The sequence below is a fragment of the Rhopilema esculentum genome, chromosome 9 (genome assembly GCF_057945365.1).
Source record: "Rhopilema esculentum isolate cy_ngs chromosome 9, ASM5794536v1, whole genome shotgun sequence".
NCBI classification, from domain to species: Eukaryota; Metazoa; Cnidaria; class Scyphozoa; order Rhizostomeae; family Rhizostomatidae; genus Rhopilema; species Rhopilema esculentum.
Window position 1 is genome coordinate 2,284,956 of NC_142823.1, and position 21,024 is coordinate 2,305,979.

Consider the following 21,024-nt stretch of genomic DNA (forward strand, 5'->3'; position numbering starts at 1 on the left):
TTAGTTTTATATCTTGAGAATATTCGGTTTTATTTATGTTTAAAATTTCATTGATTCCTTTCCAGATTTTTTCTGTTTAAAATTTCATTGATTCCTTTCCAGATTTTTTTTGGAATCTTTTCTGAAATCATTAAAGTATGACGTAATTACTCGGTTTAGAGTACTTCTAAATATTCTATACCTCTCAAAGCAAAAGTCATCTTTCGTCAGTTATCCAAGGTTCACGCTGTTGTCTTTTTAGACACTTTGATTTAGGCCTCAATGGGGCATGTTTATCTAGTAGTTCCAAGAATGTATTTTGAATATGCTCATATTATGTATTGTTATCAGAATTATGATTATTATTATGACAAAAGCAAGTCTGTTGAGCTTCACATGTAAGTACTGTAAGCTTCTTTATTAAAATTGCTGAAGTACCTATGCATACTCTTAATATTGACTTTATTTCAGAGCCTATTTTAGTGTGCAGTATTACACACTTTGTGCAGTATTAATTTAAAAACGTGCAGTATTGATTTCGAAAATGTACAGTATTGAATTTTGGGATTTGTGAAAATGTCTATTTGCGGCAATCCCAGATTCCTGCTTTGTTCAAAAAGTGTGAAATTTCCTCGTCAGTTCGATATAGACTTCATGTATTGTAATTCTCGTATGACCATCGGAGAGACACTCTTATCAAATCTTAAAACAAATCGAAATTCCCAGAACCAAAAACAAAACATCTCCTGTAAATGTCAGCATTGCTGTAAATTTCGTAATTTGATCTTGTCGAAGATAAAACATTGAGTAATAATTTATCAGTTGCCCTATGATGCTCTGGGCATCTAGCAGAAGCTCACTTAACTTAACGAGCCTATAACTTAACTTAACGAGCTTAAAGAAAGATAAAGAGCCTATTAAAACTGTTTTGTTTTACTGTCCAGACAAAACATGTCCAGATAGTGACTCTGTTTACAAGAGATAAATGACTATGTTTCTATTCAGGTTTTGTAGCTTCTGTTTGTTTTGTTGCTGTTTTGAAATGTTATTATTGATTGTGTATATTATCGTCTATCTGTTTGTGATTTCTCCGTCATGGCCTATACACGTGTTCAAAATTCGGGCAATTTCCTCGCTATACTTGCATGGCTAAGATATCTGGGGTTTGCAGGGGTTTGCACTGATTGCAACAACAAAATTTCCTATAAAAAAATATGATTATAAATGTGCAGTATTGAAAATTACTTAAAAATGTGCAGTATTGAAAATTTCTTTAAATAGGCCCTGCTTTATTTTCACGTAACTGATTTACAAAAAGCAAGAAGATTGCAAATCCTCTAGTGTAGTGTCAAATCTTTGTTATATTCTATGTTTATTGTCTCATTCATTATAATTGTTGTAAGTAGTTTGATATTAGAGTATCTGTATGTAGTGGAATATAAAATAAATGAATGAATGAATGAATGAATGAATGAATGAACTGAACTGAACTGAAATTAACTGAACTGGCAAATTGTCAGATATTTTATTAATTAGACTTCCACCGATGGTTAATGGGTCCAATGTTATCAATTCATAAAATTTTATCAATTAGACTTGGGGCTGATCTATCGTTAACACAAATATTTTTGACACTCAAGCAGTGAGACTCAAACTGCTTCTACCTTACCTTTTTAATAGACTTTTGCATTATGGTCTCTGTTAATGACAGTTTAAGGTAGCTGGATTATCACTTAGAAAATGTTTTTAATTGAGTTATTTTTCTGGCCTCTTTAGCCAGGGGCCCCCGGCTCAGTGACCCCCCTGACCCCCCTCTCCTCAGCACTGAATGTCATAACAACTCCACGAAAGTTATTAATCGCGCGGAGAAAATTCCATTGTCTTTTTTTCATTTCTTTATTTTAAGTTCATGTATACAAAATAGCTACAAAGGCTATTTAAAACCAACGAACTAAACTAAAACAACATAACGCTGTTTCAATTTTGAAAAATTAGAAAGTCGATCTCAAAAAAAGTTGGATGGACTTGTCCAACCCGTGGCGCCGCCCCTGGCTATCCTGCTTAGCAGCCTAAGCTGCAATAGAATGAGAATGAATAACAGCGATCATAAATAAAGCTCTTATGAGACATTCAACACCAGCTGCCCCCTCACATTCTATTATCTAAGCTTCTATTCACTTCTCTCCCAGTTCCCTGTAAGAATTATCGTCTTAACACATTCAACAAAATTTGAAAATCAACTATGCTTTGCAAGGCTGCTTTCGCATGGCGGAAGAAGAGATAGACCTGTTATTTTGTTGTTTCTCTCCATTCTTTCCCAAAAAAGTTCTATTCTAGCATCATTTACCGAGCTGAGTTTTTTTGTCCAAAAATAACGCATACGAACTCTTCAAGGCCATTTAGCTGTTGATCATTAATTTGAACTTCTGTCCCCAAACAGCTAAATAGCTCCAGATACCTTTTGTTGTCTTTTACGTGTTTCCAGCACAGGTGCTTGCCTTTTCGAAGCATGCGAGATACATAGTCATTACCTGAAAAAGCGTGCATCCCCAGCAATGCCTTTCTTTGTATGTCATTCAGGTCAGGTTTGCTTAAGTCAAGAGTCTTTCTACTTTTTCCTGTTCCATTATCAATCATGACACGATGTCCATTGCTTTGATTGCTCTATTATAATTTAGGTTGAGAAGAAAAGAAAAGCATTTCAGTATCTGTCACGGTTACACGCATCAAAACAGAATTCTCGCGCATCGCATTCTAAAATAGTATTCTTTATTTACACTCATTTTTTATAAGAACAATTTTATAAGAACACGAGCCTCAAAACTTGGTCAAGTTAAGAACAAATTAAGTACAAGCTGAGGCAGAGCTTCTGCCAAATGCAATTTTGAACAACATTTTTTCTCAAAATCGAGGATTTTTAGCAATGTTTGGGTGCTTTTTCGGCGAATATTCAAATTTGTCAGCAAATTAAGGCTGTCTCACTCACTTTGTTGGCAAATGAGGCTTGAACATCTCCTAAGAGGGAAAAAGCTAGCAATAGCACTGCTTACACCCTCTTAATTAAGAACAAATTAAGAACAATCCAGCCTCAGATTTTCGAAAAAATTAAGAACAGTCAGCCTGAACTTAAATTTACTGGTTCTTATAAAAGAAAAGAGTGTATTCAAATTCTTAATCTGTTCTTGTCGAATCCTAGCAAAAATTATCAACATAATTCACTGTGAACAAGTTCTACCTACAGAGATAATGTAGATAACAGCAATCAACACATGTTTCGTGTCGCGGTACCGTTTTTATCGGAGAGATAGGGATAGTAATTCGTTTCTTGTTTATATAAAAATCAGGATCCTACCAACCAAAAAAGTTCCGTCATTTATGAATTTACGTGCCAGTGTGGTTCTGGCTACGTAGGACGCACAACGCAAAGATTGGGAGATAGGATAAAACAGCATGTTCCTTCCAACATAAGAAACAAAACTGCCCCTCAAATAGAACAGCCTCCTCGATCTTGTAGTTCCATCGGTCAACATCTTTTAGACAACCCAGATTGTGCAAAACTCTATAATGACGACATTTTTCGGATAATTGGCAGAGCCCGGTCGTCCTTCCATCTAGCAGTTTTGGAATCGATCTACATACAAACGAAAAAGCCGCCATTGTGTAGACAGAAGGAGTTCGTTTTCTCTCTTGGACTCCAGAGGTAATTTTTCTTTAGGCTCGCGACACTGATTGGTCAACTCTACCGGTCTTGTGCTTGCGTTTTTCTGATTGGCCTATTTCGATCCACAACTGGGTATATATTTTTCATCGTGTTCTTTCGGACCCTTATTCTGACGTTTTATGCTCTGAAGAGTGTCAGACGAAAAAGCCTTTACTATGTTGTAAAATGTTTGCTTTTTTCAAGCCATTTTCAAATTCTGTACCGCAAAATATTGTTCGAAACTCAGGATATAGGGCAACTAGTCGGCGCTGTGTTTGTTGATCTTAGTAAGGCCTTTGACACCATCAGCCATTCCAAATTGTTGACCAAGCTACCATCATATGGTATTGACGGCAAAGAACTTACCTGGTTTGAGGACTACTTGTTTAATCGGTCAGCACAAGTGAGCTACAATGACGTCCTATCGGAAGCTCAGCAGTTTAAATCTGGAGTTCCACAGGGTTCAATCCTTGGACCTATTCTGAGTTTATGTAGTCCCACTAAGTAGTCCCACTGGCTGCAGTCCCAGTCTTTTTTCCGAATTTTCAGAAAGCTTGCTCATTTTAAAAATTTGAAAATTACAGATGTTGACAGAGAATTGAACATTCTTTGAACATAAAAACGACCATTCCGGGAGGGCTTCTCTTTTATGCATATGGCATCAATAAAGAGTGCGCAAATCAACCATATGAACACAATTTCTTGTATAAACTGCGCATATGCAATTTTTGTCTGAGATCACCGCCCACATGAAATTTGCAATTTGCTATAGATCTTTCATTTGTCCTGTCCTGCCTCACCCCAGAAATTGTGAGAGACGCTTTTAATTACATCGTTGAGATGGTAGAGCAAAAGAACAAACTCTTTGCATTTCCATATCTTGATAAACATTCAAGATTTATAACTTAACCGGCCCAGATTACAAAGATTCCGTGACGTTTTTACAAAATCGTTGAATTACCTTGGTTCACCTGTGGTTAGGAAGCCACATTTTCACAGGGAACCTAACGCAGTGTTTTGTGTTCAAAATGCAAGTGATCGATGAAGATACGGAAGCAGATGCGTCAAAGGTAAACATTTCTGCATTAAAGATACTCACTCCCCCATTCCTCCTTTCCTCGACGTATTTCATCATTTATTTCTTCATCTTTGCTACGATTAGCTACTTCCATACTTGACAATAATCGTCATTAGCAAACCATTTGTATTGTTAAGTAATTTTCATCACCAAAGCTAACAAGACAACACGGAATGGGCCAAAGTGTTTCGTTCCATTCCGTTGTGCAAAGACCTTCACAAATTGAAAGTCTTTTATTGATCCTATCCCGCACAAATGACTCGAAAGGCGCCTGATTTCTCCCCAGCAGTAACATTTGCTTCTAATATCATATTTTTTTATGTATTTAAGTTAAGCTACATAAAATCCCTGCTAAAATTATTCGAAACACCTTGATTTGACTCCAAAACATAAGCTATAATAGAGTGATCAGGCGCCAGTGAAGACTGCTTCAAGGGGGAGAGGGGCATGCAAAGGGGAGGGGAACACAGAATATAGGCTTGGAGTATAAGTTCTATTGTCAGGATAAACACTTCCGTATTTCCTTTTTTACCCTATAGCTTTTAAGTATTCCTAGAAACAACTCATCGTGTTATTTGAAAGAGTACCGAAATTTTCTGCATATTTGTAAACAATCCAAGAAACACTCTCATTTATTAAGTAAAAACAGGGGCAATAAATCAGCAATTAGCTCAACTTTTTTATCAAACATTCCTTTGTTTTGTCAATTTAATTGAAATACATCTTGCCAAAGGTCGATGTACTGCTGACATGGCCAGACTTTGTTCATTCTCTTGAAGAGGCAAGACATCAAAATGGAAACTTTTTGGAAGAAAGGTATAGTGTAACCTTATTTAAAACCATGGGAAATAACAAAAAATATTTTTTGCAGGTTTTGAAAAATTTTGCTTTGTTTTGGTCCCTCTGTAATGGCTTTTTGGATTTGCATTTGTTTCTGTAGCATCTGAAGGTAGTTTTAAGAATACTGAGAAGTTTTGCTTATCAGACAGTGTCACATGGTGGTTAGGGTTAGGGTGGCTTGAGCCCCCACTTTTGCCAGAAATGTACGATGTCAAGAGAAGAATCATCAGTACAGCCTCTTTTTATTTAGTTTTAGTCCTCCCCCACTTTTTTAGATCCCCCACTTTTCTCAATGCTTCATGGTGCCTGTGTCATGGCCCCTCCTCTCAATATGCCTACACCTCATGATTCCTACACCTGCATTTGCAGAGCTCTGGCAACTCATCTCATTCTGGATGAAAGTTTGCACATTTCAGGTCCTAAAACAGGTTGACCAAGGCCCAATTAAAATATGTTGACCAAGTGCCCTTGCCTCAAAACTACTAATCTGTTAACCAATATCTTTTGTAGTTATATGTAGTTAGGTAAAGTAGGTGTGTTGTAGTAAGAGTATCATGTGTATCTCTGTCATGGGCTAAGCCTTTTTGGAGACAAATATTGTAGATTGTACTAGAAAGCCTGACCCTTGGACCTGTAGTCTGCAACCCTGGCTGCTGAGTCGTCCTTTATTGGTTTTGTTACAGCTCAGTAGCGGTGCCACAGGGGGGATTGAGGGGGACTTGACACGTCCCCCCAGTTCTCAGCAGAATTGATTTTGTATTTCGTCTAAATTCAATGAGAAAATGTTCGGGGAGGGGTAATATTTTGACACCATACTTTTTGTGATGTAATCCTATGATTTTCAAACTGCCAATTTTCAAACAAAAGTTAGTCATAGGTGTCCTTTCGGATAAAATTGGCCATCCCTGTTGGTAAAAGGGCGTTTTCTGGTTGCTAAAAGGGCATGGCTTAAATTTTTTTGTTTGTCCCCCCCCAGAGCTTAGTGACTGGCACCACCATTGTTACAGCTTTTGATATTTATTAGCCCAGCTACTGATCTGTTTATTTCAAAAGTATAAAGGTTGGTTTACTCAGCCAAGTTTTATGCAAATATTGAATATACCAATTGCTATAACATTGAATAGCAAGAACAAAATGATTGTTTCTATAGGCAAAATATATGCATTATCCTACCAACTGTTTAGCATTTATTCGTAGAGTTAACTTTTAAAAGACTCAAAAGCCACCAAGGCCAGTGTCAGCTCTCTGTAATCTGAATGTGAATAAAAGTAATGTGAATTTACATTATTGTGAAAAATAGAAACATTAGAACTTTTAATTTATACAGAGACTGGTTCAAGCTTAATCCATTTGAGGTGCTACACCTTGGATGCCAAAGTATTATTGCTCAAGATAAAGTCATACAGAAGGTAAGTATCTTTCCTTTGGATTTTTCCAGCCAGCAAAATCAAATTTCTGCCTTTTTTAAATTTTGCCAATTTGTCAAAATACATCAGTGGTAAATGATGATTAATTTCTACAATGAAATGAAATATTTAGATATGAAATGTTTGTACATTAATTATTTATCATTTATTAAATTTAAGTGCAATTAACTGTAGCTTGGTACAATTAACATTGGCCTTGACAACATCACACCATTTCTTGATAAAGCTCCACGGATGATGAAATGGATAGCTGACACTCTTTGTACAGTGATGCTTGATGAGAAGTGTTCAGTGTACATGTGGCAAGTATGTTAAGTCTTTCTGTGCTTTAATTGACACCCTTGTAACATCTGTGTAGGGGGAATAATGATAATCTCTTTATTTTAAGTTTGTGCAAATTAGTGTTTCTTCATGTAGTAAATTGAACCTATTCAAGAACTTTAAATGTTATTCACTATACCAAAAATATCATATATCTAACAGGTTTGAATGAAAATAAGGTTTGAAAACTTTTTGTGAGGTCCTGGTTTTTCATAAGCACTCCTTCAATTGAGCCCTCCGTGAATAAGTACCCCCACCAAAAAGACAGAACAATGAATTATGCACCTGGGCACTTAACCAACATTTCATGACAAGGGTTCATCACATTTTGTAAGATTTTCACATTACCTCTGGGAGGAAACAGCTTATAGCTAAATTTGAGAGTATTGATCTGTGAAATTATCATATTTGACAGAGTAGCTACTAGTAACAATGTCTGACCAAAAACATCTTTTGATCCCCGCAACTTAGAAATGCTGGAACACAGTCAATGGTATGAGGTTGCAAAAAGAACAAAGCCTCAGGTTTGTTTTAAGATAAATCTTATCAGTTGGGGTTGCTGTACTTTTCCTAGTATTTTTCTTATTAGATCCTATTTTTCTTCTTGTAGTCCTAACTTATCACCTTTCTTTGTGTATCATTGTTATTCTTCTACTTTCCATCTTGTATTTTCTTTTTCTAATCCTATTTCTTATGTTCTTTCTTTATGTTTCCTTCCTCCCCTTACTCTTTTTTTATTTCTTCTTCTTCCTCTTTTGCTTCTTTTTCTTCTTATATATTTTCCTTCTATTTTTCTAATTCACATTTACTTCTTCTTTAATCACCTTTTTGTTTTCTTCCTCTTCTTCTTTGTGCTGGAAATTTTCACCTTTTCCTATCCCTCTCCTGCTCTCCTTTTCATTGTTATATTTTTGTTTTTCTTTCTTTTTCTTTTCTGCTTCCTATAATGCTTTCTCTTCCTGTTCTCCTTCTTTTTCTCCTTTTAGCCGTTATTGTCCTTTTCTCTTTTCTAAATAAACTCCACTTCTTATGTGTTTGTTTTCATTTTCTTTTTCCTCCGCTTCTTTCTTTAGCTTTTCATCTGTCTCATCTCCATCCTGCACCTCTTCTCTTCTAATCCTAATTAACCTCTTCTTCACAATCTCTCTTTCATTTTTCCCCATCTTCTTCTTCCAGCTTCTCTTGTTTTTCTTGCAGTTGTTGTTGTTATTATTTTTCTAATCAATCTCCTCTCTTTTTCACTTTTCATTTCATTTCTACTTTTCCCTTTTCTCTTCCCATAAGTTTCATCTTTCTCATCTCCATCTTGCTTTTCTTCTTCTCTAATCACAGTTTGCCTTTTCTAATCATTTTACCTTTGTTTTCCTTTAATACTCCCTCATCTTCTCCTTCCTTCTTCTTTCTCTAACACTACTTTATTCCTTCTTTACCCTCATTCTTGACATTTTCCACTTCAACGTCTTCTTTCTTTTAGTTTTCGTCTTATCCTAATTTTCTCCCTTTTTTATTGCTTTATTTTCATTGTCCAATCCCACTTCTTCTTCACTCTTGAAGTTTTCTCATGTTGCACATCACCACCTAATATTTAGCAAATCGTAATTAGAACTCTTAATAAGAAAACGGTTAAGACTTTTAAATCTTTGCAGACTGCAGTTTAAGCTACACCAGTCTCTTTGGAACCAAGTCGACGGTTTAAAGGCTTGCATTCCCAACCAGCCTCTAGCTGTAAGGTATGTTATGTTCTTTAATCATCGAGCTCTTGTATGCCATGGTTATGATAATCAGTCTTGGTCATAAGGAAATCACCATGCGTGTGGCAAACCATACGCATTATTTCTTTCATGCGTGCGATTCACATTCTTAAAAATCAGGCTATTTCGGACCCTGTTTTCCTGTTTAAAAACGGAACCGCGACAGTACAAAATTCGTTCTCTTTCATAATGTTATGACCCAGTTCAGGGTCAAAACCATTCCGGATGGCAGAGCAAAATTAGCTCGGTTCCAGAGTGCCAGCGTAAACGAAAGGGCGAACCACGAACGTTTTGTCACGGTTCCAGACTTGGACGCAGGGCTGCCTAGAGAATTGGAGGCCCTGGGACAAAAGCGGAGAAGCAGGACCCTGCGAGCGAAGCGAGCAGAAAAATTTTGCGACCACGCCCTTTACTAGCTAGCTTAAATTGCCACGCCCTTTACTAACTAGCTTAAATTTCGTTCACTCGCTTAAAATGTTTTACTGTTTATGAGCATAATTTTGTTACTTTTAATCAATTTCATTTCAAAACAGAATATATTTCTTTACGGGCAATTTGCAGAGAGCTTGAGTGTTTCTGCTGTGTTCATTCCGAGAACATTCTACATTACAGGGCAACTATAGGGAAATATTGATTGATGCAGTTACGTCGATAAAGGGGGTCAAGGGGCGGGGCAACCCCCAACACCCCCCCCCCCTCCCCTGTACAGCTCAACTGCTGTTTTGTCGGAAAACTTTTGGTCTGATCGGAGATTTACTTGGTTTGTCTATTTCAATCCAAATGATACATTTTGGGAGAAATATTTTAAAGCTGAACATGGTGATTTCTTCTGTTGTTCTGAATCAGATTGAAAATCTCTTTTAATAAGGTATCGAACTTAAAAATGCCTTTTTTCAGAAAAAAGACAAGAAAAATCTTCGAGTAGTATGATTTAGACACGTGACTTACGTGAAGTTATGTACAAAATTTTGAAAAAATAAAAGCACTTTTAAAATTTTTGTCGGAAAATCTAAATTTCTCGCCCCTTTTATAAATTTTCCTATCTGCATCACTAGATTGATATTAACCTTGATTGTCGGAAGATCTTCTTTTTGCGGGTCTATTCATTGCCTGCCTCTCGCATCTATGATAAAAAAGCCCATTTTCTTTTGAGCAATTTTATCGATATTTATAATGGCGAAAAAGGGAAGGTAAAAATTTTGGACACTACGTGGCAACCGCCATGTTTCCGGGAGAATTTGAACAAAGCAAAGCGATAAGCCACGATAGAGAGCAAAAATAGGCACTATTTAAAGAATTAGCCAATGTTGCTGAGCTTATGAGAAACAAAACTTCCAATGTTTCGTTGATGAAAACAATTTTATTCAGGTCAAAAACGACGGTCAAATATACAACTATCGATCGTGCGATCAATCGCTCGCATTATTGGTGCCATGCGTGTGCCGATGCATGTGCGTGCGATCGCACGCATTAAATGACGAGTTATGTTTGACAGTCCTGGGAAGGGACCGGGATGTAGTCAAAATTTGACGTTACTTTGCTATCAAGGCAAGGAACACCAGAAGCTGCTGGTAAACCTTGATCTTAATGGCCTCCTTATTATAAATAGTTTTAGATATGCCTGTGCAATTATGTGACATATATCGTTGCTCGTAGCAAGATACCAAGAAGTTATATGACCAAACAATAAATCTTTAATCTCGGTGAGAGGCAGTAAGTCCCTACAGAAGAGAATCTGCATTTTCAAGATTTAGACGTCGCCTCAAAGATTCACAGGACCAAAAGTCCTTGCATTAGCTTTTCATCTTAAAGTTTTACTTTACAATGATTTTTGTTAGTTATTCCTTGCAAAGAGGTGTCACCTGACAATAGATATTTTAGGGGACAATGTATTTTAGAAGCAATGCGCGTGTGATTTTTTCAAGTGTTATTTTTCAGACTACAACAGAATCTTGAACAGTAGGTTCACAAAAAGGAAAACATCCTGTAGATGTTTAATTTCTATGCACTTCTTCGCACAGATTTATTGCATGTATTGCAGTTTTCGATAATAGCTGAAGAACTTTTAAACTGGGTGCCAGAACAACAAAGTTTTGAGCGCCTCCGCTTCTCCACCTCTATTTTCTATATCTGCAAACGAATGGCTCTGGAACGCAGGGTAAAGAACGATAAGCATGGTATCTTCTTTCTTTTATTCTTTGAACTGGATCAGCAATACTGTTTATAAATTTATTTAGCGCCTGAACTGATTGTAGTGGAATTTCAGAGGCAGCTGATCACTTCTTTTTGCTGAGAAAATTTGTTTAGAATTCCAATAGCTGCATCTTTTGGATCAAGTGAGCCGTTTTTTTTACCATAGGCAGCAATTTGAATTACTTTGTGAGCATTTTGAAAGATTATGCATTACTGGTCAACAAGATGCCATTCATCTCGATTTCAAATACAACCAGGAACGTTCTATATCACTGCAGGTATGTTTTGGCATTGTCATTATTATGAAATAAAAGTATTGAATATTGTGTAGGATAGGACTCTCCAGCCAAGCTATCTATCTAGCAGATTCTAACCATCCAAGCTTAAAGCTCACGAAATGAGTTTTAGAGTGATTTCCGGGCCTATTTTAACAAAATGGTTTTACGATTTCTCCTGTGTCTTGCTATGGTATTATCCAAGGTAATAGGCCATGCCAGATGTTTGGCAGCTGCAATCACGAGGTCATTAAGTTCAGCAGCTATATGCACGCTAAGATACCAAACAAAATATCGAGTCATATTCAGTATAACTCCTTTATAACTTGCGCTTCTGGTAACTCGAACCGTTTTTGAATTCCCCTTTCGCCTTCCTTGGCGAGCTCTGACCCTTGATAACTCAGGCATCCGTCAAACTTTGATCCTTCCCTTGCAGATTCGAGTAATCGATTTTTTTCGTTGCAGCGCTTTTCCTCCAGACCATTATGAGAAAGAATATGAAAAATCTTCGTCAGCTTCAAAGAAATTCCTATTTCTATCATTCTCCATTACATTCAATGCAATAAATTCACTGTTAAGATCAGTTTCATTTTTTTATCAGCCATGAATCAGTTCCTTTCCTTTGTCATACACGCTACAAAAGCACATATAAACGCGAGCTGTCGTATTTTCCAGACTGTCCACTAAATATGAGGCTTTATTCCCTGATGTGTTTACTGGAACTGTGCAAAAATTCTGCGAACATCTTCATCAATATCGAGCTGTTGCCCTGTTGCCTCGACCTATTCCTATAGCCCTAAATGAAATTCTATTTACAATTAGTTGCTGGTGATGTTGGGGATGGGAAAATCTCGTAATACTGGACCTTATTTTGTTCCTATTGTTTATGTATAATATTGTTAACTTGGATTGAATGTAGCTAGCAAGTGGGCTTTCCAGATACTTAAAGTACACATCGATCTTCTAGACTATTACTAAAAACATGAAATAAGCCATGCTAATCTAAATTATCTAAGCAGTTAGAAAAGTTTGGATTTAATATTTCGTTTGCATTTTGTCTTTAAGATTGCATTGCTTTCCAAGAGTTGTGGTCTCGACAAGCTGGTCTCACTGTGGAGGAGCATAGGGTGAGCTTATCACCAGTTTTTATTTGATGCTGTGCAGCGGCAAGAGATGTAAATTGTTTCCACAAGCTTTCGGCCTAATGTGCATGTACATATGATGCATTTTCTAAGTGATTCAGAAATGGATAGAATAATAGCCCTCTCCATTAATATGTATACTTAGGATGCTAATAGAATAAAATTCTTTTTCCCAACACGTTTCGTTTCTAATATAGCCTGTGTTCCAGAACCCAAACCATTCTAATATTGCTACTGATTAAGATCTTGTTCATATTTAAGACTAGGCGAGATCTCACTTGAGTAATTTTTTGCGTGCGAAGAAACGATTTATTGTATCAATATGGAAAGAATACTAGCGATCCCCTCCCCCCCTGACTGTAGTAGGAATTCATGTTGTTAATTATCATACGTAGTCATTATGCTAATTTGGCTTTGGTTTGTATATAACACTTAGTCTTTTGTTTAGTAATTTAGTCAGTGATTAACCTCAACACGAGTCGCTCGCTTTTTGTCTTCACTCTCAATTCGTTGACTACTCGAAGTGACAAGGGTTTAGAGGAAGTCTAACCTCTGCTACAACTGCTGGTGGACCCGGGCGTTTTTTTAAATTCGTTGATAAATCTTTCATTCGAAGGTTTACTGGAGAACAGCGCTGTCAAGTGAGGCTGCCCATCTAACTGGATCAGCTCGCTCTCTATGACAGGCCCTAAAACTCTTTAGGCGTTTGTTGATCATGCTGATCAGGCGTTTGTTGATCATGCTGATCAGGCGTTTGTTGATCATGCTGATCAGGCGTTTGTTGATCATGCTGATCAGGCGTTTGTTGATCATGCTGATCAGGCGTTTGTTGATCATGCTGATCAGGCGTTTGTTGATCATGCTGATCATCCATTTTCACTGATGCTAGTTGTCTCGGTAGCAAATACCATCCAGTGCTGACTGCTAATTCTGACTCTTCCTATACAGGCTACAACCAAACATTACATATAAATCTTACATACCCATACTCAGTATAAATCTCTATTGCCTTAAAGCATCAACGAATTCATAGAAAACTGTCGAAAAAATGCGGTGTCCGAAATCGAGTTGGTACAAAACATATTATCCCTGATAGAGGTTAGAGAATCTCTTTTACTTATGTTTAAATTACAACATTTAGGTAAAATTAGACCGTCTGGTGTGCTATCTTTCTCCATTTTCTTCAATCTTTAACATATATGTTTTGTTTTTTGTTGCTTAGTACTTCGTTGCTTTTTAAAAAATGTACCTTGTTTATTATTAACTTATTTACAAAATTCCTTCATTGGGTCTCTTTTTCACCAAGGAAACGATGCCTCTTGATGAGAATTTTGAGGACAAGCAATATTTTGACTTCATCGATGCTATGTTTACTATCACTGAAAATGTAAGAATATTTTCCGTTTATTATCCTTGACACAGTCATAATTGCCGTCTATTTATATTAATGCTACGCAATTGGACATTCGTTTTACTGAAACTTTCGTACAAAGTCTCAATATTGGTCCAAAATATAATGAGATAATTGGTCTCAGTAGTGGAGGATTGTCTTGATTGCAAAATATTGATTGTAAGTACGGTTTCATCTTCGCAGTATCATCATCATCATCATCATCATCAGGTTTCATCAAACCTGATGATGATGATGATGATGATGATACTGCGAAGATGAAACCGTACTTACAATCAATATTTTGCAATCAAGACAATCCTCCATATGATCTATGATAAGGGAAATTGTACTTTCTGCCGACTTATTCACATTTTCTATTAAGAAGTGTAGAAAGTTTATTCTTTGAAAACCTCTTTTCCGCAATTTATAGTAAAAATTCGCATCTTTGCATAATGTAAGTTTCCTAAATATCCCAAAACTTGACGTTTCTTCTTTCGTCAGACGTTGTAGGGACTGGTTTGGTATGAAGACTATTAAGAAGGGGCTCTTTATACAATCAGTGGCCCTTAAACGACTTGAGATTCTATGGTTCACAAGCTTCTGATTGCCTTTAACATTTTAAACAAATATTTTGCGATTTTTTATTTTTTTGCCAAATTTCAATTTGGTTTACTAGTTATCATCTAAATTTTCTTATGATTGAAACAGTTTCTTTCTTATCATTATGCAGCTAAAACTAAACTTCTTTTCTCAGTTTCAACGAACTTTCAATATCAAATCGTCTTTAGCTGCGAAAATTCTTGAATACATTCACGTCGTTCTGTGCTCTTTGCAAACCAAAGGAAATTCATTGAAAGGCATTTGGGAAGAAGTTCAAATCGACAAAACACTCGATGCGTTAGCCCAATTCTCTTACAAAGGTAATGTGGTATCATCTGCTCAGCTTGTCCTTTGTTCTGAGAAGGTGTTAAAACGATCAAAAACATCCCAGGAAGTCGCATAGCCACTTTGTAGTTTCTTGTCTTGTTGTTTATTCGTTCCTGCTTGACAGTTTTTCTTGCAGATCTTTAGATGTTCCAAAGACGTAGCTCAGCGTTGTGCCCTTGAAAAAAAAGGAGGCGATGTATCTTTAATTGTTGTACCCTTTATGTCTCTTACCTTGTCCTTTCCCAGTTTTCCCACCTTAGGCGCCTTCGTCTCTAGTTGCTCTTTAACATCCTAAGGCTCTGTGTTCTTCAGCTTATCCGCTACCCCTCTTCCCTTCTTTAATCAATACCTCCTTCAAGGGCTTTTCCAAACCTATTGTGTCTGTCAATGTGACAAATGAAATTGATGACCATTGTATGACAGTATTAGTAAATCAATGGTTATAAATGTATGTATGTTAATAATAATGATGATCCAACCAATCGAAGCTATCAAATCTGCACGCATCTTCATGCTCTTTATATAGGCGAAACAGATTTATTTATCATTGAAAACTAACACTACCCCCCCCCCTCCTTCCCAACTCCCAAGTGATTTGTTTTGATACTTCAGTTTTTGTATGAAACTGGATAAGATTTCATCATTGTGTCGATTTGTTATTTCAGAAGGGGGGGACACAAGCAACGCTGCTGAAATATTCTTACATATGCTGGAGTTTATGATGTCATCAGCAGAGCTGGCTATCCCACAATCCAAAGCGATCTTAGTTTACTTGCCAAATATCCTCTCTCCAGGTATCGATTTTCACTTACACCTTTCTACTTTAGAACCCAGTTTAGTTCAGTTTAGTCCGATTCCAGACTTAATCCAGCGCACTTTCAAACTCACCCCAAAAATGACAGTTATGCAACAAAAATTTTATGTGATAAGAGACAAGAGATAAGGTTAAAGTAATAAGAGACAAGAGATAAGGTATCTTTGGTATTGTTTGTATGCCGATTAGTATAGTTGTTTATGCATTCAAAGCTGTTATTCTAGAAAAAGACACCTGAGGGGAAATTCTTTTGAAAGTAGGAGTTTAGGGCTGGGATTTTACAACCCCCCTTGCCCAAAAAAGTCCCCTGCTATTACCCTCACTGATTCAACAGCCTTTTTAAATGCTTAAGACATGTTCTAATCCGCTGTCATATTTTCTTTAGTTTTAGATCTGAAAGATAGCCGTTTCATCTGCAAGGCACTTGAATATGGGTCACTGGCTTTCCGAACAAAACATAGCAAGGCTTTGCTAGGTGAAGGGATATGGTATATGAAGAAATGTTCTATGCTTTTTCAGCCTAATGAAGTTATTAGGTATGTTGGGGTTTATTCAAGTTTACGGTAAAGTTTCCATTTTTAGTAACATAGACTTTTTTCCAACATAAATGGAATGTAATATGTATTGCTTGTACGTAATAATCATCATAATTTGATTAGCACAATAACAATGATTACTCTTTTACATTTTCAGAGAGCGTTCAAGAAAATTTCAACATCGAATAGAGGCGGTTTCCACCGTAGCAACAATTATTGATATTCTTGTAAACTCAGTTTCAACGCAGTCTGGCAGCCCATGTGAGACAATAAATGGTGCACCTCACTGGTCTGAAAAATTTGCAGAGCTGCCTTTTGCAAAGCAATTTGAATTCCAAGACGAAATAGATTCCAAAGATGACTCCGTGATAAAGGAGATAAACTTCTTGATGTACGAACTTGCATGCCTGATAACCAAGAAAGGCGAAAACATATGCTACACATTTGCAAGTGTTATCCCCGCACTTTGCAACCCATCATACCTTCCCAGCGTTCCTGATACACTCATTATGCATGCTGACCTATTCCGAGACTTCGAATCAGGAAAGAGTCATATTTCCTGGAAGGTGGATAAAAATATTTTGGCCTTAGCGGCATTAAAGTTATGCGTGAAATGTATGAAATATGGGTCGTCATCTGCATTTCAGATTTGTTCCGTTATGATTCCCAAGCTTGTTAAAAATCTCAACCGAACACTTCTGACAGACGAACAGAAGCATGATGCCTTGAAAGGTATCGCTATTTTTTTGCGTTTTTATGAAATGATCAATTCTTTTGTTTGCCGATAGTTATCGGTACCAATAACAACAATTTTTGTAATTAAAACAGAGGAATGAGTAACAAGGATCTTTCTATTGTCACTTATTAACAGTTTAGTTTCTTATAACTTTCATCATTTGTTGGTACATCTATCAGTTAAGTCACTTAGTTGTTCAAATCAAAGCTATTTTTGGGGGTTATCAATCTATTACCACTGTCCTTTGCTGGTAACAGTTTGGTATATGTTTGTTATACCGTGTTGTGTTTAGCGCTGAAAGCTCCTGTTCTCGCCTAAAAATGATATCAAAAGAACAGCCTTTCTTGTTACTTGCTCTTCATTTACCTCTATCTAATTAGAATTCATTGATACCTGCTACACCAAGGCACACGAGAGAGAGGCCGTGAATGGCATGGTAACTCATGGTCTCGATCTGATCTCGATGTTAATGCCAGAAGATGTCAATGTTTCGAAACTCAAAGTATTCCTTCCCATGATGCTCAAGTGTCTGGACAAATTGTTAAACAGCTCCAGCCTGCTGTTTATACGAAGCTCGTGTGATTTCTTTGTTATAAACTTTCCCGAGGAAGCAGAACAGTCAAAGGTTGGTTTTATATGATCGAACGTCTTTCCGGGAACTTTTAGCTTAAAATGCCTTTGAAAAAAGCAAACATTTCACAACATACTTAAAGCTTTTTCGTCTGAAACTCCTCAGAGTATCCAACGTCAGAATGAGTGTCCAAAAGAACACGATGGGAAATATATACCCAGTTGTGGATTGAAATAGGCCAATCAGAAAAAACGCAAGCACAAGACCGGCATAGTTGTCCACATGACTGGCATCTTTTTGCTTGCCTGTAGGAAATTACACAACATAGGCACATTCCATCTTAATCTCGCAATGCACAACGAAGGCACATAAAATCTTATTCACGCAATGTAACAAAGTCCACACGCAAATAATTTTTCATCATCTACACTCTAGGACTCCTCTTTGAGACATTCAATAATCATCCCATTTTTACAATGAACGAAATCTCCCCAAAAACCTTAGCACCTACCACTGCTTATGTCTTTACACTCAAACTTGGCTATACAATCGAATTATTATAGTTCTTTAAAACAGTACAGCTCTATTCCGTGTTCTAAACAATAATTTTAAATGCAGCTAGGCGTGCTTTGAAAACAGATATGAGGTATTAGTTGTTCATGGTAATATTATGATAATGCTAACCAAACTGTGAAAAGTGTAGCTTTTTACACTCAAACATGTATCACCACAATATTCACTCTCTCTCCGGATCTCTTTCAAATAATCAATAACAAGCTATAAGACGTATGAAAAAACTGTTTCTTTAATTTTTTCTTGCTATTTTTTTGCATGTAGCAGGAATTGCTGGATTTATCGGTAAAAAATTTATTTGAGCAAAAATAGTGGGGGAAACTTTTGTCTAGAACTGATCGATGAGCTATGTCTCTGATTAATTCTTTTCTGTATATGTTTTTCATTCGTTAAGTCATCTAAATATTCATCTATATATTTTCAATTTATTCACTAATTGATTCATCCAATAATGCCTTCATTCATTACTTTATTACTTAATTCAATAGTTCAGTCATTCATTCTTTCACTAATTGATTCATTCATTTATTCTTTTGTTCAGCTATACAACTCTTCGCTATTTTGTTACCAACAAATCGAATATTTTCTTGGTAGCCCTTTATTACCAGCTGTAACTCTAGCTATCCAATTCACCTTCTCTGAAGCCCTTGCAAAATGCTTTTAAAGGCGTTGTTTCGTTGTAAATATCACATTATCTCATTTTACAGGCCCTTTTTCTCATGTTGCTCCAAAAAGGACGAAAGGCTGACATTCGAAACATTCATTTGATGTCTGCTCCGTGGATAAAAGAAAATCGCTTTCGATTCATTCGCCATGCTATCTACGATTTTGCACTTGGAATTTTCAAATCGAAGCAGATTGAGTCCCTGTGTGAGGTGTAATTTCTTTATTCTGCTTACATGAAGTTATCTAAAACTACAAAATGTATATATACCCTTTGCCTCAGTTTGCATGACTAAGTCAGCAAATTCCTAGAGAATCTTAAACAAAATCTATGAATGAAAGACCAAAATGATGTCAACTAGTAATAGAATTATTAAAAACAAACATTTGAAAATGGGAACCTCCTAGATTCATCTAAATATAGAAATTAACAATGACCTCAAAGAATATTACATCTAGCCTTTTTACTTCCAAGTTTCAAATGTTTGTTGTTAATAATTTTATTACTAGTTGACATCATTTTGGTATTCCATTCATGATTCATTTTGGTATAACTCAGTCAATCGATCAGTCATTTGGTATGACTTGCTGCTGTTTCGAAAACAATAATACCGAATTACCAAATCTCTTCTATTTATCGAGACAACTTTCCATGCGTGTTTTTTAGTTCTATTAATGCTTTTCTATCTTCATTTGATAACGGGCTATGCTCTAAAGGTCGTTAATAAATTCGCTTTTTTTCTCTAGCACAATTGTACTAAAATTCCTTGTTATATTCTATTATATTGTACAGCCCGCATAGGCGTACGGGACGGGGGGTGGCAAGCTTCAGCCTCCCTAGATTCGGGCAGCTGATTTTTCGGGCAAAATTCGGGCAGGAGCCTTCTCCAAAAACAAAAAGTTTAAGAAAAACTACATTTGGAACATGTTTCAGATTCTCTGAGATGAAAAATTTTTAATGAAAATGTGTGAAGTTTTAAAAATGGTCATTAGTTAACATTATTTTAGTGACGTTGCATTTCAATTATTTCTTGACTAATATTAGAAGCTCACATTTGTTAGAGTAAATTTTTGGTGTTATTATTTTCCGGGCAAAAAAATTTCAGCCCCCCTTCCTGCACTCACCCCGTACGCCCATGACAGCTCAGAATTTTTTGATACATCAAATGTGTACCCAAATACATTGCTTTTTGCGTCTTGATTAGACACTTGTGAAGCTATTACATGCCACTGCACGTTATGCTGATTTCACGTCTTTTACAAAGCTTTTTTTACTTCAGATTATAACTAGCATAATCCAAGTCGAGAAAGGCCTGATGGTTGAAATTAGCGACGGAGAAAAAAATGGTAATGGGAAGGAGCTTTCTGTTTCTCAACTGACTTTGCCTCTTATTGAAAGTTTGAAAGCCTCAATATCAAGTAGAGCATTTAACCAGAATGCTCAAAAAGAGTTACTTATGAGAGTGTCAAATTTAACTTTGTTCAAGGCATTATTTCAAGACGAGCTCGTAAAAGAAATCAAGAAACATGACAGTATCAATATAGACGTCGATTCCAAGATTCCTTGCGACATTCGAGCAGATGCCGATTTGATGAAGTTGTTGCAGTCGATGGGTCGGAGAATCGAGCATATGCAGCTGCCTCGTTATCATGCATTAAAAAGAATGGTAGTCAGCATTGTAAAGTATTATCTTTCAGAGGAGGTTGAGTTGAATTGTTCAGAATTGAAGTCATTTGAAGAGCGAAATTCCGAAGTAGAGGGCTATAATTGCCTATCACAACGCCCGGATGCCAGCGATGAAGAAAGCAGGGAGAACGCTTTGTTGCAAGAAATGCCGGAAGACCGGGTAAATTTCGAGTGCGATAAAGATGCAAGTATGGCAGAGGGAAAGGTAAGTCGTGAGTTTTATAATTTTTGAGTTTTTATCGGGCTGCAGTTTCATCAGATTTTGAAAAGTGTTGCCTGATGTGCCAAAAATAATCACTTTCTGACATCGCAGCTTTCCAACGGTTTTCTGGTTCTCTTGTTCACTCAGGTTTTAGCCAAGCTTGTCACGAGTCTTAACTGTGGGTTTTTTTTAATTGATAATTCATTTCTTGTCACT

The 21,024-nt window shown here is 36.5% G+C and overlaps 1 protein-coding gene across 4 annotated transcripts in view; it reads left to right on the plus strand.

Moving 5' to 3' along the window:
- The first annotated feature begins 4,667 nt into the window (after positions 1 to 4,667).
- The window catches only part of LOC135688772 (uncharacterized), a 28,377-nt gene continuing 12,020 nt past the window's right edge, over positions 4,668 to 21,024 (plus strand). The window contains exons 1-17 of one of the 4 annotated variants that reach the window (XM_065205764.2): positions 4,668 to 4,749; positions 5,491 to 5,573; positions 6,925 to 7,006; positions 7,199 to 7,330; positions 7,817 to 7,869; positions 8,992 to 9,075; positions 11,456 to 11,567; positions 12,630 to 12,691; positions 13,723 to 13,804; positions 14,013 to 14,093; positions 14,854 to 15,019; positions 15,692 to 15,820; positions 16,226 to 16,376; positions 16,534 to 17,108; positions 17,493 to 17,737; positions 18,964 to 19,131; positions 20,200 to 20,811. In XM_065205764.2, coding sequence (XP_065061836.2) covers positions 4,708 to 4,749; positions 5,491 to 5,573; positions 6,925 to 7,006; positions 7,199 to 7,330; positions 7,817 to 7,869; positions 8,992 to 9,075; positions 11,456 to 11,567; positions 12,630 to 12,691; positions 13,723 to 13,804; positions 14,013 to 14,093; positions 14,854 to 15,019; positions 15,692 to 15,820; positions 16,226 to 16,376; positions 16,534 to 17,108; positions 17,493 to 17,737; positions 18,964 to 19,131; positions 20,200 to 20,811 — 2,859 coding nt within the window. In that variant the 5' untranslated portion in view covers positions 4,668 to 4,707. Of the gene's footprint in view, positions 4,750 to 5,490; positions 5,574 to 6,924; positions 7,007 to 7,198; positions 7,331 to 7,816; positions 7,870 to 8,991; positions 9,076 to 11,455; positions 11,568 to 12,629; positions 12,692 to 13,722; positions 13,805 to 14,012; positions 14,094 to 14,853; positions 15,020 to 15,691; positions 15,821 to 16,225; positions 16,377 to 16,533; positions 17,109 to 17,492; positions 17,738 to 18,963; positions 19,132 to 20,199; positions 20,812 to 21,024 lie in introns of those variants that run through there. The other 3 variants (XM_065205765.2, XM_089110054.1, XM_065205767.2) reach the window with 3 other exon arrangements.